A 14,048-nucleotide genomic window follows, 5' to 3' on the forward strand; every position below is an offset into this window, starting at 1 on the left:
TGGGTGAGTCCAAAGGACCGTCTAGCAATTAATGTTTATATACCCCAACCTCTCATTAACATGCATGAAGAAAAGCACTAGAATATAGTTTCATCAGTGTATTGAGGCCTTGATTCAAGAAAGTAATTTAGTACATGCTTGACTATGCATGAGTGAGAGTCTTGTTGACTTCAGTGGGATTTAAGTATGTGGTTAAGCACATATCCGAACTAGGGAGGGCAGGCATCACCAAAGGGAAGAGGGACAAAGCAGGGGGCAGTGACCTTTCCTCTGCTCCCCAGGGGTTAAGGAGGGGGAGACTACCCCACCAAAATTTGAAGTAACATTCATACTGGGCAAATGCTATCCCTGACTACATTTTTTTCAATCTGAGGGTAGGGGGGGAGAGTGCGTGGCTGCTACCTGGGACAGCTGCTTGTGATTGGTGGTAGAGCAGGAAAAGAAAGTTTGGAATCAAGGTGCCCTTTGGTGTAAAACGAAGCAGAACGCTGCTCAAGGAGCTAAAACAAAGAACGTTTTCCCAGGCGGGGGGCTTGTCTGTGAAGCACTAAATGGCAGGCAGCTGTTTGAGCCAGCCAGGCAGCTGTTGCCGTCACGCAGACAGTGATGGGGAAAGAGCAGAGGGTGAGGACCCCGGGTGGAAGTGATGCCTACGGCTGTGCGAGCACTGGGAAGGCTAAAACTAAATAACAAGGGGAAAAGACAGACACCAGATCTCTCTGTCCGGCAGCGACAGGGGCACCGCCTCCACCTGCCTCCGGGCTCCATCCCCGTCTATTAACCCCGCCCCATCCGCGGCCACTGTCTCTCCGCCCGCCCGGCCGGGGGCGCTATCCCCGCGCACAGCCCCAGCGCTGCTTGGACTCCGGGCATCGGCAGCCGCGCCATCGGCTTCGGTACGGACAATGCGCATGTGCTCCTGCAGTTCAGCGCATGCGCACTAGGGCGAAGGGTGAGTTTGTGCGGATGGAGATCCCGCCCCTCCCAGCGCGGGAGGGGCCGGGGCAGGACACGCCCGGGAGGCGGCCGGGTCCGTGCGAGAAGCGCCGCGGGGCGGGGCGGGGCAGCGAAGGGCCGGTGTTCGCTCCATCGGAGCCGGGAGCAGCCTGGCGGGCGGGCGGGGGGCGCCGCCGGGAGGGGCAGCGCCCCGGGGAACCAGCCGCCAGCGGGAGCGTGTTGGCCCGGGCGAGGCTGGGCTGTGCGGGCGGCTGGTGAGCGGGTCACGGTGCTGCAGGGAGCGGGGGGACCGGCCTCGCAAGGCTCATTCCCTGGCGGTGTCTGTCCCTTAGGTCGGGCGATGTAACCCGCCCCGTCCCTGGAGCCGCTGCCTGATAACGGGACTGAAGGGAGCTGTGCTGGAGGCAGGTGTGTCTGGTGGGAGGGCCTGGCTCGGTGGGAACTTTCTTCTCTGTGCCTTGGCAGGGCATCTTTCTCCCTTGATTTCTCCTCCTCCTTCCCCTGCTGTCTTTTCTCCACCTTCCTTCAGCATCTCCAGCCACAATCCTCTCTGGTCTCTTTTCTCCTCCGTATGACCTTTTTTTCTCTCCCATATTCTGTTTCCATATACTTGTAGTGTCCGATGTTGGAACTACTACTAGTGTGGTAGTGGGGTGGTTGTACTACTGAGATTTTGGTTGGGATTAGTTTACTCTGTAATATATGCTAGTGGTGCATCCAGTATGAGCTGTCTAGTATTAGTATTTTGAGCAATTCACTGCTGGGACATGGCATCAGATTCTTTCAAGGGGAGTAAGTGATACACATTACTAAAATGCTCAGTGCACATCCTGAAACAATTTACTGCTTCAGGTTTTTCCTGTGATGTATGTGGGTATGATGGCAGAAGATGGGATGATAACATATATGCTGAATGAGAAAATGGGTTGGCAATACAAAGAATTAAATAAAGAAATGTAGGACTGGAAGGGATTCAGCAAAGTCATCTAGACCAGTGCCTGCGCTGAGGCAGGACTAAGTATTATCTGGACCATCACTTACATGTGTTTGTCTAACTTGTTCTTAAAAACCTCCAGTGACAGAGATTCCACAACCTCCCTAGGTAATTTGTGCCAGTGCTTAACTAACTGACAGGACGTTTTTCCTAATGTCTAAACTCAGTCTCCCTTGCTGCAATTTAATCCCATCCCATTCCTTGTCCTATCCTGAGTGGATAAGGAGAACAATTTATCCTCCTCCTTTTTATAACAACCATTTATTTACTTTAAGGCTGTTATGTCCCCCACCTCAGTCTTCTCTTCTCCAGATTAAACAAACCCAGTTTTTTAAATCTTTTCTTAGAGGTCATGTTTTCTAGCCCTTTAATCATTTTTGTTGCTGTCTTCTGGACTTTCTCCAGTTTGTCCACATCTTTCCCGAAGTGTGGAACTCAGAACTGGACACAATGCTCCCGTTGAGGCCTTATCAGTGCTGAGCAGAGCAGAAGAATTATTTTTCATGTCTTGCTTACAACACTCTTGCTAATATATCCCAGAATTATTTTTGCCTTTTTTGCATCAGTATTTCTTTGTTAACTCGTATTTAATTTGTGATCCACTATAGTCGCCAGATCCTTTCTCTCCTCCTCTCCCCCCCGCCCAGTAATTCTTCCTAGGCAGTCGTATGCCATTTTGTATTTGTGGATTGATAGGTGGGTGATGGCTGGAGGTTAGTAGGCACACTGTGGGATTCAAGTGAAGGGTCAATTTAACACCAAATGCATACAAATAATGATGTGTAAGGGTGGAGCTGGGGAATCACCTGAAATAGGGGGACAAAGATAGAACAGAAAAGGAAGGTGATAGGGCAACCCAGGGGCAAATCACATACTGTATGCAAGAGAACGAGTAGATGATGGGTATTATGGGAAAGGTCAGTGAGTTGAGAGGGTGTTGATTTTGTAGTTATCTGTTGGAAAGTATAGTGTCAACCAAGACTGTCCCCCCCCCCACCTGAATTTTCACTAGGGCTAATCTAAACTCCTGGTTTGTGTGTAGACACCGAAAGAATTATTCAGTGTAAAAGTACATGACACTGCTGAATCCAGATGCTAGGGAATAAAAAGGCAACTATCCAGTCCAAAATGTCTTTCACTTTAGGAGGTGGAAATTGGGAAAAACATTAGGTGTTGTAGTTCTTGATAGTCTACGCATCAGTCTTTCTGTATTGGGGGGCTCATATATTTAGATGAATATGGCCATGTGCATCTGGAGTGCATATCTGAGCTCATATTGCTCTCGTATTGTAGTTAGAGGGATTTGTTGCAGTACTGTATAGGTAGAATTATTAGGGCATAACTTTTTTCTTTATTTTTTTTCTCTGCTGGAATAAATATATATTCTGTATACTGAGAAAGATTGCATGTGTTTTGGTTTATTATTTTGTGATTGTTCTGGATAATGACCTTGGGTGAAATTCTGGCCCCACTTAAGTTACCCACTTGTTTCCCAGGCCATGACTAATGAAGAGTTGAAGAGATTTAATATTTCATTAGAAAGATAGTAACAAAGGTCAGTTTGTTTAGTGAATAAAACAGTCTTCCTTAAGACTTGTATAAGTTAAGGCATTCAACTTAAATACATTACTAAGTTATCTTGAGATATGAAAAACACCAAGTGAAATTAATGAGACTGGCCTGGACTTGATATTTATATGTAAGATCACAATCACTTGCAGCCAGAAAAACCTTAATGATTTTGAATGGAACCTGAACAAAGCTGATCAAGAGGAACTGGAGAGAGAGTTGGGGAATAAAGGGAGGAGAAAAGGAGAAGAGAGTGAAGGAAAAGAAGAATGTGGAAAGAGCTAGTTTCACAGGCAAAGGGCAGCTGGGATAATAGTGCAGATGCACTTGCTGGGCTAGACTGGCAATTTGAGTGGAGCTCAGTCTTAAATCTGGGTGACTAAAAGTGTTAATGGGGGGGAGAATGTCAGGAAAATAAGAGATTGCAGAAGGAGTGGGATAGGTGCTGGGGGAGGTCTGGAAAATGTTCTTCAAAACCACACTTCGATGTGGCATAAAGTGAGTGCATTCCTCACAAGAAGTTTATATGGATCAGGGAGATTGATTTTGACCAGTTCAGACAGGCCGTACCAACTGCCAGTGAAAATTATTTGTAAAGGGAGTTTCTTCAGAGAGTTTTAAACTATTCCATTTGGGCCAGTGCTAAAGGTTTCTCAGTTGTTTATTATGCACATAGGTTTAGTTGCAAACTTTCTTTTATAGATTGGCAACTGTGAATAATCCAGTTACCAAGATAAATTTATCTTGGCTCACTCTCTGAGATTTAGGACTTGTTTTAGCCCTCAGGAAATAAAATACCAATTAACCAGTGCAGTAGGGATTATTTCTCAAGATACTGTTATCAGCCCGTCACCATTAAAAAGATAGCAGGAATTAATCTAAATTCTGTGTCACACTACTTGATTCTTGACAAATGGTGCCAGTGTTAGTAACTTTTACTGCTGTCGTGGGAAGGGTGATCAAAGTGGTCTGAGACTGGAGCATAAAATAATATTGTATTGAAAGAAAAATATTGATAAAATAACCCCAATTTTTTTATCAAAAACATCAGAATTGTAGAAACTCCTCAACCTAAGAACTGGATTTGTTCCTTATAACTGTCCCCTTCTCACTGTGCTAGCTTTCTGTGAAAAATCTTTCTTGCTATTTGCAGTTTGGCCATCTACTGTAATTGTACCTGACTCTGGTTATAGTTCAGAATCCTTTCTTCTCCCTACTTATTTTTCCAAAATGTTTTCTCTCTGTGTCGTCAGTTGGAGGTTACCCAAGAGTGTGGAAGATCCTGGAGAGCTTCACAATAATGCAGGTTATGATGACAGGCTGGAGGTGGCTAAAGAAATCACAATGCTTTCTTGTTCCTGGTGATTTGAGAGTGAACAGTATGAACTTCTGCAGTTTCTTTCAGCCCTCACCCCACACATGACTGGTTACTGCTACATGGTTGGCTATTTGGTCTGCCTGATGTTGCTGGTGCTTGCTGCATGATTATGTGGTCAGTGTCAGAAAGAAAGTGTCTGGTGTTCACTCATACAAAATTAAATATCTCTAGCAATGCAAAGAGATCATTTAATATGAAACGTCTGAAAAAGCCAACTGTGGTGAAGGAAGCGTCCTGGGAGTTAAGTCTAAGACCTTCACTTGAATGAATTTGAATATCTCAACCCAGCCCATGCTTAAAGGAAGAAAGATGTTTATTGTTTGCTCAGGATTGGCTAGTGCTGTCTGATGTGGAAACTTTAGATGGCTGGAAAAGAAATAGGCCAAATAATGTAAAAGAATCAAAATGGCTGGTAGGGATTTAAATATTGAATTAATTCAATTTTAAAATATTTAATAAATTATACTAGAACCTAGTATGACTTGCACTGGCTAGGAGTGAGAGATGATAATGTGTTCTAGAAAAGCTGAAAGAAAATAGAGTATAGACATGTTTTGGAGTTGCCCAAGAACAACAACAAAAATAAAAATGTTCTTGCAGCTTCTGTTATGTATCCTGGCAGGCTGCTTGTTACTATGGAGCATTTATTATGAAAAGGTCAGGTGGATTTCATTTAGTTTATTTGTGGGGTAAAGATTGTCAGGAACAAAGTTTGCCAGGAGGAATAGATCTGAGATCTATCAAGCTGCATCTTATGATAACGTATATTGTGGAGAAGAGTAAAATAGATATAGAAGAGTTCAAAGAAGTGTGGGAATAGTTTCTAAATCATATTACAAAACAAGGGAAAACTCAAAACCAAATCTCAGATCACCAAATATTTGAAGTGAATGGATCGATGTTATCAAGTTCTAAAACAAAAATTATATGAATTCTTAATTATTTTTTTTAAGGCTAGAGAAGCCAGAGGTGGTTACCTTAATTATTCAAATTTGCTAAAAAGATACAATTAAAATAGAGGATTTAACTTTATGGAGATATAGAAATGTTCCATTTGATGATCATAATAAACTACCCAGTGTCCCCTACAGTGAAATTAATTCACAAAGTCTCAGTATTATTCTGTTCACCAGAAAAAGATCTCTTGTGGTTGTTTCGCTTTACTTAATGTGAATGTTGGCAAATTGGCTAATGAAATCATCTCCTGTTTATTCTAGGGAGGGTTGTGATTGGAGTTGAGAACGAGATGAGCCAATCATGAAGGACTATGACCATGGTATACTTACATCCACAATAAGCCATATATATGCCCTGTGTATGACACCATATGATGGAGGTGGTCTGGGAGTCGAATAATGACACTTATGACACAGGTGAGGAGCATTCAGATGACTCCAGTCATTCCTCTGAGCAGGTGGGTCGCAAATCTAGCCTCCAGCTGAAGGTAGACTTAGACTACTCTCAACCATGCAGTCCTGGTTGTAGCCCTGCTGGACCTTCAGGTAGGCAAGAACTCCCTGTAGAATTGCAGTGTGAAGATGAGGAAACCTATGAGACCTACTACCAGAAGCGAGGCGAGACTACAGCTGGGGTCTTTGTCACCTCCAACACCAATTTTGACCTGCAATGTGAAAATGAGGATCTGGAGTTCTACTCCTCTGAGGAACCTCAGGGAGGGTTAAGTGAGGATGATGAAAAGATCATTCTTGTTGATGCTTTTGATGAGGAGGACCTGGAGCCCATCACTGGAGAAGCTTTGTCTTATAGGTGCAAGAAGTGTGGTCTCTCTTTTCAGGATCTGGGTGAATTACAAGAACACAACCAGATCCACCTGACAGAGAATTCATACCGATGCCCCATCTGCGGCAAAGAGTTCTTCCATGCTGCAAACTTGCGAATGCACAAGCTCATTCATTCTAGTGACAGGCCACACAAGTGTCTGGAGTGTGACAAGGGGTTCATCCGTACAGCTGATGTTTGGAGGCACCTACGCAATGTGCACAAGATTGAGCGTTCCAAGGGAGTTTTGGGAAATGGTATGGTTAGCAACCGGGGGTCAACATTACACCAAAACAAGCATGGCCATGGGGACTCTGACCAGCAGTGTTCAGAAAATAAAAAGCCCGCGGGAGAAGAGTTTAAACCTTACATCTGTCCAGTGTGTGGCAAAGGTTTCTGTAAACCTAATCTGCTGTCCAGACACAAGGTGATCCATCGACAGGATAAACCACATAAATGTCAAGAATGTGGGAAGTCCTTTGTTGAGCGGCTCAAGTTGAAAAGGCACCAGCAGATTCACTCTGGAGAGCGCCCTTTCTACTGTGAGGAATGTGGAAGGACTTTTACACAGCTGGTAACACTACAGTGCCATCAGCGGATCCATACTGGAGAAAAACCCTATTCTTGTGCTTTCTGTGGTCGTCGCTTCACAGTGTCTGCCACTCTAAGGAAGCATGAGCGCACACATAAAGTGGACAAATCATAGTATTTAGGGCTCCATGGTTGTGGTCACCGTTGTTTCCTGTTACCTGAATGAGATCTGCTCAAGACTGCTAGAGAAACTACCCCAACCTACACACAGGTCAGTCCACAGCCCCCTTCTCCAACGATGGCCAGCATAACTCTAATAAGAAAATATTGCCTCATGAGGAACTCCATGATCTCCACAAGTAGTCTGTGTTAACCAGCCTTGCACCTGTTCCCTGGAGTTACAAGAGGAGAACGCTGACCTCATTATTTAATGAAAATTGAGCTAAGTCAAAGGATATACATCTCTACCTCGATATAACGCTGTCCTCAGGAGCCAAAAAATCTTACCGCGTTATAGGTGAAACTGCATTATATTGAACTTGCTTTGATTCACCGGAGTGTGCAGCCGCGCCCCCCTGGAGCACTGCTTTACCGCGTTATATCCGAATTCGTGTTATATCGGGTCGCGTATATCGAGGTAGCGGTGTATGTGGAAGTGGAGTTCCTGGAAAGTACTGGGCATTGTCATAACTAGCTGGACTTTTCTGCGGGTGCATCAAGTTGAGCTTTTCTCTAGGACTGATGGGTTAAATGGAGCCCTTCTGCAGTCCCAGACTCTGAACTGATTGTGACTGCTCTCCAGCACTTGATTTGGAGATGTCATTTTTTGCCTATGCTAGGACTGCACAGACCATTTAATCAGAGCTGGCCCACCCATACCTTCTCTCTGTTCATTCTGTCATGTTTTCTAATGAAGTATCTTTATTTTGAAGAGAGGGATCATGTTGGTTGTAAAAATCCAGGACTTTAATAAACTAGATAATTAATTAACAGTTGCATCCTTTGTGCACACACTTGCCTATGGAATTATTGATCCTTGATGTGCTTACATAACCCATGTCCTATATATGTATATTGATGAATGGAGAGAGGCTTGTATGGCCCACTGTGATAGTGCATATGAGTATTGTGGGTTTCCTGTGTGGATCTGTGCCACTTGTGGCTAGGTGGAGAGCCTTTCCCCTTCCTAGCCACTGCATTACAGTAAGAAATGTCAGAACATTTAAAATCAGAAAATGCTAATAAAAATAAGGAGAATGCTCCTGGTTTTTACACTGTTAATATTTAGATTTAAGGTTTCTCACTCTAGAAGATACTTCATTAGATGCTAAGCAGTATCTGTCTTTATTAGAAATTCTAGGGCATTTTTAAAGGGATGGTGTCAACTTAATTTTCTTTTCTAAACTGGCTAATTAGCCCCCCCTCACCAAAATTTCAGCTACTGAACCCGTAAAAAAGCATGCCTTTTACATTTTTGACAAGTTTTAAATGTGGTTTCTGGTTTGCTATGTTTTTTTTTGGGAGGGGGAAGAAGGGGAGTTCTTCCAGAAGGGTCTTTTGGGTTGGCCTAAGAGGAACACCTCTCCTCCTCTATCCTTTTACTACACTTGTTTGCTGACTGTTCTCTTTTTTCATTTCAGCTCTGCTTCTGCTGTTACTGCTAACCACCCATATTTTTTCAGAGCTCTGAGATTGTTCACAAAAACAGTGAACCTGACTCTATACTTTGGGCATTTGACAACACTTTGTGTAAACTAAAAAAGTGTAAACAATCATTTTTAAGTCATATTAATCTTGGGAGTTACTTGTAACTACAGTAAGTACAAAATTGTTAACTGTAATCATTATTTCAAGTTGATAGTGTCCCATTAATCACTCAGCTAAGCAGTTGGTACCATTATGTAGGGCCTATTATATATCTTAAAAGTAGGTAGGGATGTTAATGAGAGCATGTAATTGAAGTCCCTTTAAGCCACACCTGTGCTTCCTCTGCTTGAAACATTGGATATGCCAACTGTTCTCATAGCTGGCTATATTATAGACTCATAGACTTTAAGGTCAGAAGAGACCATTATGATCATCTAGTCTGACCTCCTGCACAACGCAGGCCACAGAATCTCACCCACCCACCCACTCCTGTAACAAACCCCTAACCTATACCTGAGTTATTGAAGTCCTCAAATCATGGTTTAAAGACCTCAAGGTGCAGAGAATCTTCCAGCAAGTCACCCATGCCCCACACTGCAGAGGAAGGCAAAAAACCTCCAGGGCCTCTGCCAATCTGCCCTGGAGGAAAATTCCTTCCCAACCCCAAATATGGTGATCAGTTAAACCCTGAGCATGTGGGCAAGACTCACCAGCCAATACCCAGGAAAGAATTCTCTGTAGTAACTCAGATCCCACCCCATCTAACATCCCATCACAGACCATTGGGCATATTTCCCTGCTAATAATCAAAGATCAATTAATTGCCAAAATTAGGCTATCCCATCATACCATCCCCTCCATAAATTTATCAAGATTAATCTTGAAGCCAGATATGTCTTTTGCCCCCACTACTCCCCTTGGAAGGCTGTTCCAGAACTTCACTCCTCTAATGGTTAGAAACCTTCATCTAATTTCAAGTCTAAACTTCCTAATGTCCAGTTTATATCCATTTGTTCTTGTGTCCACATTGATATTAAGTCTAAATAATTCCTCTCCTTCCCTGATATTTATCCCTCTGATATATTTATAAAGAGCAATCATATCTCCCCTCAGCCTTCTTTTGGTTAGGCTAAACAAGCCAAGCTCTTTGAGTCTCCTTTCATAAGACAGGTTTTCCATTCCTCGGCTCATCCTAGTAGCCCTTCTCTGTACCTGTTCCAGTTTGAATTCATCCTTCTTAAACATGGGAGACCAGAACTGCACACGATATTCCAGATGAGGTCTCACCAGTGCCTTGCATAACGGTACTAACACCTCCTTATCTCTACTGGAAATACCTCGCCTGATGCATCCCAAGACCACATTAGCTTTTTTAACGGCCATATCACATTGGCGGCTCATAGTCATCCTGTGATCAACCAATACTCTGAGGTCCCTCTCCTCCCCTGTTACTTCCAACTGATGTGTCCCCAATTTATAACCAAAATTCTTATTAATCCCTAAATGCATGACCTTGCACTTTTCACTATTAAATTTCATCCTATTACTACTACTCCAGTTTACAAGGTCATCCAGATCTTGCTGTATAATATCCCGGTCCTTCTCTGTATTGGCAATACCTCCCAGCTTTGTGTCATCCGCAAACCTTATTAGCACATTCCCACTTTTTGTGCCAAGGTGAGTAATAAAAAGATTAAATAAGATTGGTCCCAAAACGGATCCCTGAGGAACTCCACTAGTAACCTCCCTCCAGTCTGACAGTTCACCTTTCAGTATGACCCTTTGTAGTCGCCCCTTTATCCAATTCCTTATCCACCTTTCAATTTTCATATTGATCCCCATCTTTTCCAATTTAGCTAATAATTCCCCATGTGGAACCGTATCAAATGTCTTACTGAAATCGAGGTAAATTAGATCCATTGCATTTCCTTTGTCTAAAAAATCTATTACCTTCTCAAAGAAGGAGATCGGGTTGGTTTGGCACGATCTACCTTTTGTAAAACCATGTTGTATTTTGTCCCAATTACCATTGACCTCAATGTCCTTAACTACTTTCTCCTTCAAAAATTTTTCCAGGACCTTGCATACTACAGATGTCAAACTGACAGGCCTATAGTTACTCGGATCACTTTTTTTCCCTTTCTTAAAAATAGGAACTATGTTACCAATTCTCCAGTTGTATGGTACAACCCCTGAGTTTACTGATTCAATAAAAATTCTTGCTAATGGACTTGCAATTTCATGTGCCAGTTCCTTTAATATACTTGGATGAAGATTATCTGGGGCCCCCGATTTAGTCCCATTAAGCTGTTCAAGTTTGGCATCTACCTTGGATGGGGTAATATCTACCTCCATATCCTCATTCCCATTTTTCATCCTACCATTATCCCTAAGCTCCTCATTAGCCTCATTATAGACTGAGGCAAAGTATTTGTTTAGATATTAGGCCATGCCTAGATTATCCTTAACCTCCACTCCATCCTCAGTGTTTAGCGGTCCCACTTCTTCTTTCTTTGTTTTCTTCTTATTTATATGGTTATAGAACTTTTTACTATTGGTTTTAATTCCCTTTGCAAGGTCCAACTCTACATGGCTTTTGGCCTTTCTCACTTTATCCCTACATGTTCTGACCTCAATAAGGTAGCTTTCCTTGCTAATCCCTCCCATCTTCCACTCCTTGTAGGCTTTCTGCTTTTTCTTAATCACCTCTGAGATGCTTGCTCATCCAGCTGCTATTATGGGGAGGGATTGTGGTAGCAGGGTGATAAGGCAGGTGGCTTCCAAGGCATTGCCTGCTATTTCACCCATGGTTTGTAGGAACTCTTTGCAGTGAGTGGTGGAATAGATCACAGTGGTGAAGTAAAAATGTCCCCAGTTTTCCTGTCTTCTTCCCATGCCCTCCCTTGTCTAGTCTGTTGCCCACCTAGTTGAAAAATGTGATTTAAGGTGAAAACTTTAGCAGTAAAATTCCTTATAAGTTTATATTATACATTCATACTCTAAAAATGCATTGTTTTAGAGTTTATTTCAGCTCATCACTAGTGGGTTTGTTATTCTAATTGCCATGAATAGTTGTGGATGGAGACAGTGCCTGTGATGAAAATATTTTCTACTGTTGTCTTGCTTCAGCTCATGGAGCTACCCTCCTTCACAATACTTGTTCTTTCCCCTAAGGCTGAAGTATGGATCTAGCTGCAGTATGCAGGGATGGTATTTTTTTAATGAAAGACTATTTTTTATATACAACCAGTGTATATATATATATTTTTCTGTAGTGTGAGGCATTTGTATTTGTCTACTGGGCTCCCTTAGATTTGAAGAAGGGTTGCACGAAATAATGTCTCCTATCTTTGAATGGCTTTGGTTGCCATGGGTAGTTTTCAGCATCCTGTCTGGATTTTGACAGAATGAAAATACAAATGTTTAGGGTCACCAGAAGATATTACCCTGCAACAGCTAATGGCCCTAAACGTTGAAAGGGGGAGACTAAATGCAGGCATGAAAACTGGTCTCTTTGAAGGTTTTATTTTCATCCAGAAATGCCACATCTTTGGTTGAAGTGCCATTAAATATGGATGAAGATGGATTACTATGAGTTTGAGTGAGGTTTCCCTACTGATAGTCATCCAAACCAATGGTGGAAAGGCCACTTGTTTCTGCTATGAAAAGAGAAATCAACATCTGTGTTCATTTATCATGCTGATGGAAGGACACACATGATTCTTGAGGAAAACATGTAACAACTTCCCAATATTAATTTCCATTTGGACAAAATAGTTAAAATTCTGGCTCTGTATTATGGTGACCTTTCTAGTGAAATGTACTAGTAAATGGTTATAGTCATCCTTGCAATAATAGTTTATTTATACCCACCTTATGAATATGCATTAAGAAAGGTCCTAGAATATAGTTTAATCAGTGCATTGAGGCCTTGATTCAAGAAAGCAGCTTAGCATATGTTTGACTTTAAGCATGGGGGAGAGTCCCATTAGTGTCACTGGGACTTAAATATGTGTTGAAGTCCCCATCTTAAATAGGGATGCAGGGGCTAGTGACCTTTCCTCTGCTTACCAGGCAGGGCTGGCTCCAGGCACCAGCCCACCAAGCATGTGCTTGGGGCGGCGCCTGGAGGGGGGCAGCGTGGTGGGGCGCTCCGGCCCGAGAGTGGGGCCACGACTGGACTTGCCGCCCTCCCCACGGTGCTCCAGCCGCCGGGGAGAGCGGAGCTGCAGCGGGCTCGCCGCCCTCCCCCCGGCCGCTCGGGGAGAGTGGGGCCCCAGCCGGTTTCGCCGCCCTCCCAGCGGCGCTCCGGCCGGTCGGGGAGAGCAGAAAGCCGCGACGGGCTCGCCGCCCTCCCCCTGGCACTCTGGCCACCGAGGAGAGCAGAGAGCCCCGGCCGGGCTCACTGCCCTGCTCCTGGTGCTCTGGCCAGTGGGCTCTCCGCCCTGCTCCCAGCGCTCTGGCTGCCAGGGAGAGCGGAGCCGCGGCGGGCTCGCCGCCCTCCCCCCCGGCGCTTCGGCTCTGGTGGGGATTGCGGGCCCCCGGCCGGGCTCGGTGCCCTCCCCTGCTGCGCGGTAGGTGCCTTTTTTGCCTAGGGTGGCAAAAAAGCCAGAGCCGGCCCTGTTCCCAGGGCTTAAGAAGCGGGAGACTATGCAACCGAAATTTGAAGTAACGTTCGTGGGCAAATACTATCCTTGCCTGTACATTTTTAGGGGGGAGCGTGCGTGGCTGCTACCTCGGACAGCTGCTTGTGCTTGGTGGTAGAGCAGGAAAAGAAAGTTTGGAGTCAAGGTGCCCTTTGGTGCAAAACGAAGCAGAACGCTGCTCAAGGAGCTAAAACAAAGAACGTTTTCCCAGGCGGGGGGCTTGTCTGTGAAGCACTAAATGGCAGGAAGCTCGTGTTGAGGCAGCTACCGCTGCAGTCACGCAGACAGCGATGTGGAAAGAGCAGAGGCTGGCAGAGGTGAGGGCACGGGGAAGGCGAAACAAAAAATCGGAGGTCAAAAAACCCAGCACCACTTAACACCCCACTTCAGGCCGCCGCCTTCTCCCGAGCCCCCCGGCACCTCTACCCCCCGCGTACACACAGCCCCTAGCCCCTCCCCGCACAGGGAGCCCCGGCACCTCCCCCACCCCCCGCGTACACACAGCCCCTAGCCCCTCCCCGCACAGGGAGCCCCGGCACCTCCCCCC

General features: G+C 44.6%; 2 protein-coding genes across 7 annotated transcripts in view; both read left to right on the plus strand.

Moving 5' to 3' along the window:
- The first annotated feature begins 956 nt into the window (after positions 1-956).
- On the plus strand, positions 957-8,195 carry LOC117881415 (zinc finger protein 226-like). Of its 6 annotated transcripts, none has more exons than XM_034778649.1 (3): positions 1,279-1,365; positions 4,774-4,826; positions 6,116-8,195. In XM_034778649.1, the coding sequence occupies exon 3, from the start codon at positions 6,226-6,228 to the stop codon at positions 7,381-7,383; it is 1,158 nt and encodes a 385-aa protein (XP_034634540.1). In that variant the 5' UTR covers positions 1,279-1,365; positions 4,774-4,826; positions 6,116-6,225; the 3' UTR covers positions 7,384-8,195. The 6 variants fall into 6 exon arrangements, with proteins under 6 accessions (XP_034634542.1, XP_034634544.1, XP_034634539.1 ...); XM_034778652.1 differs by lacking the exon at positions 1,279-1,365 and adding an exon at positions 2,454-3,506; XM_034778651.1 differs by lacking the exons at positions 1,279-1,365; positions 4,774-4,826 and adding an exon at positions 957-1,030.
- LOC117881417 (zinc finger and SCAN domain-containing protein 22-like) overlaps positions 1,127-14,048 on the plus strand; it is a 25,566-nt gene continuing 12,644 nt past the window's right edge. Inside the window, exon 1 of the mRNA XM_034778655.1 lies at positions 1,127-1,289. The gene's annotated coding sequence lies outside the window, so the exon portion shown is untranslated. The remainder of the gene's footprint in view (positions 1,290-14,048) is intronic.

Source organism: Trachemys scripta, chromosome 8, assembly GCF_013100865.1.
Source record: "Trachemys scripta elegans isolate TJP31775 chromosome 8, CAS_Tse_1.0, whole genome shotgun sequence".
Lineage (NCBI taxonomy): Eukaryota > Metazoa > Chordata > Testudines > Emydidae > Trachemys > Trachemys scripta.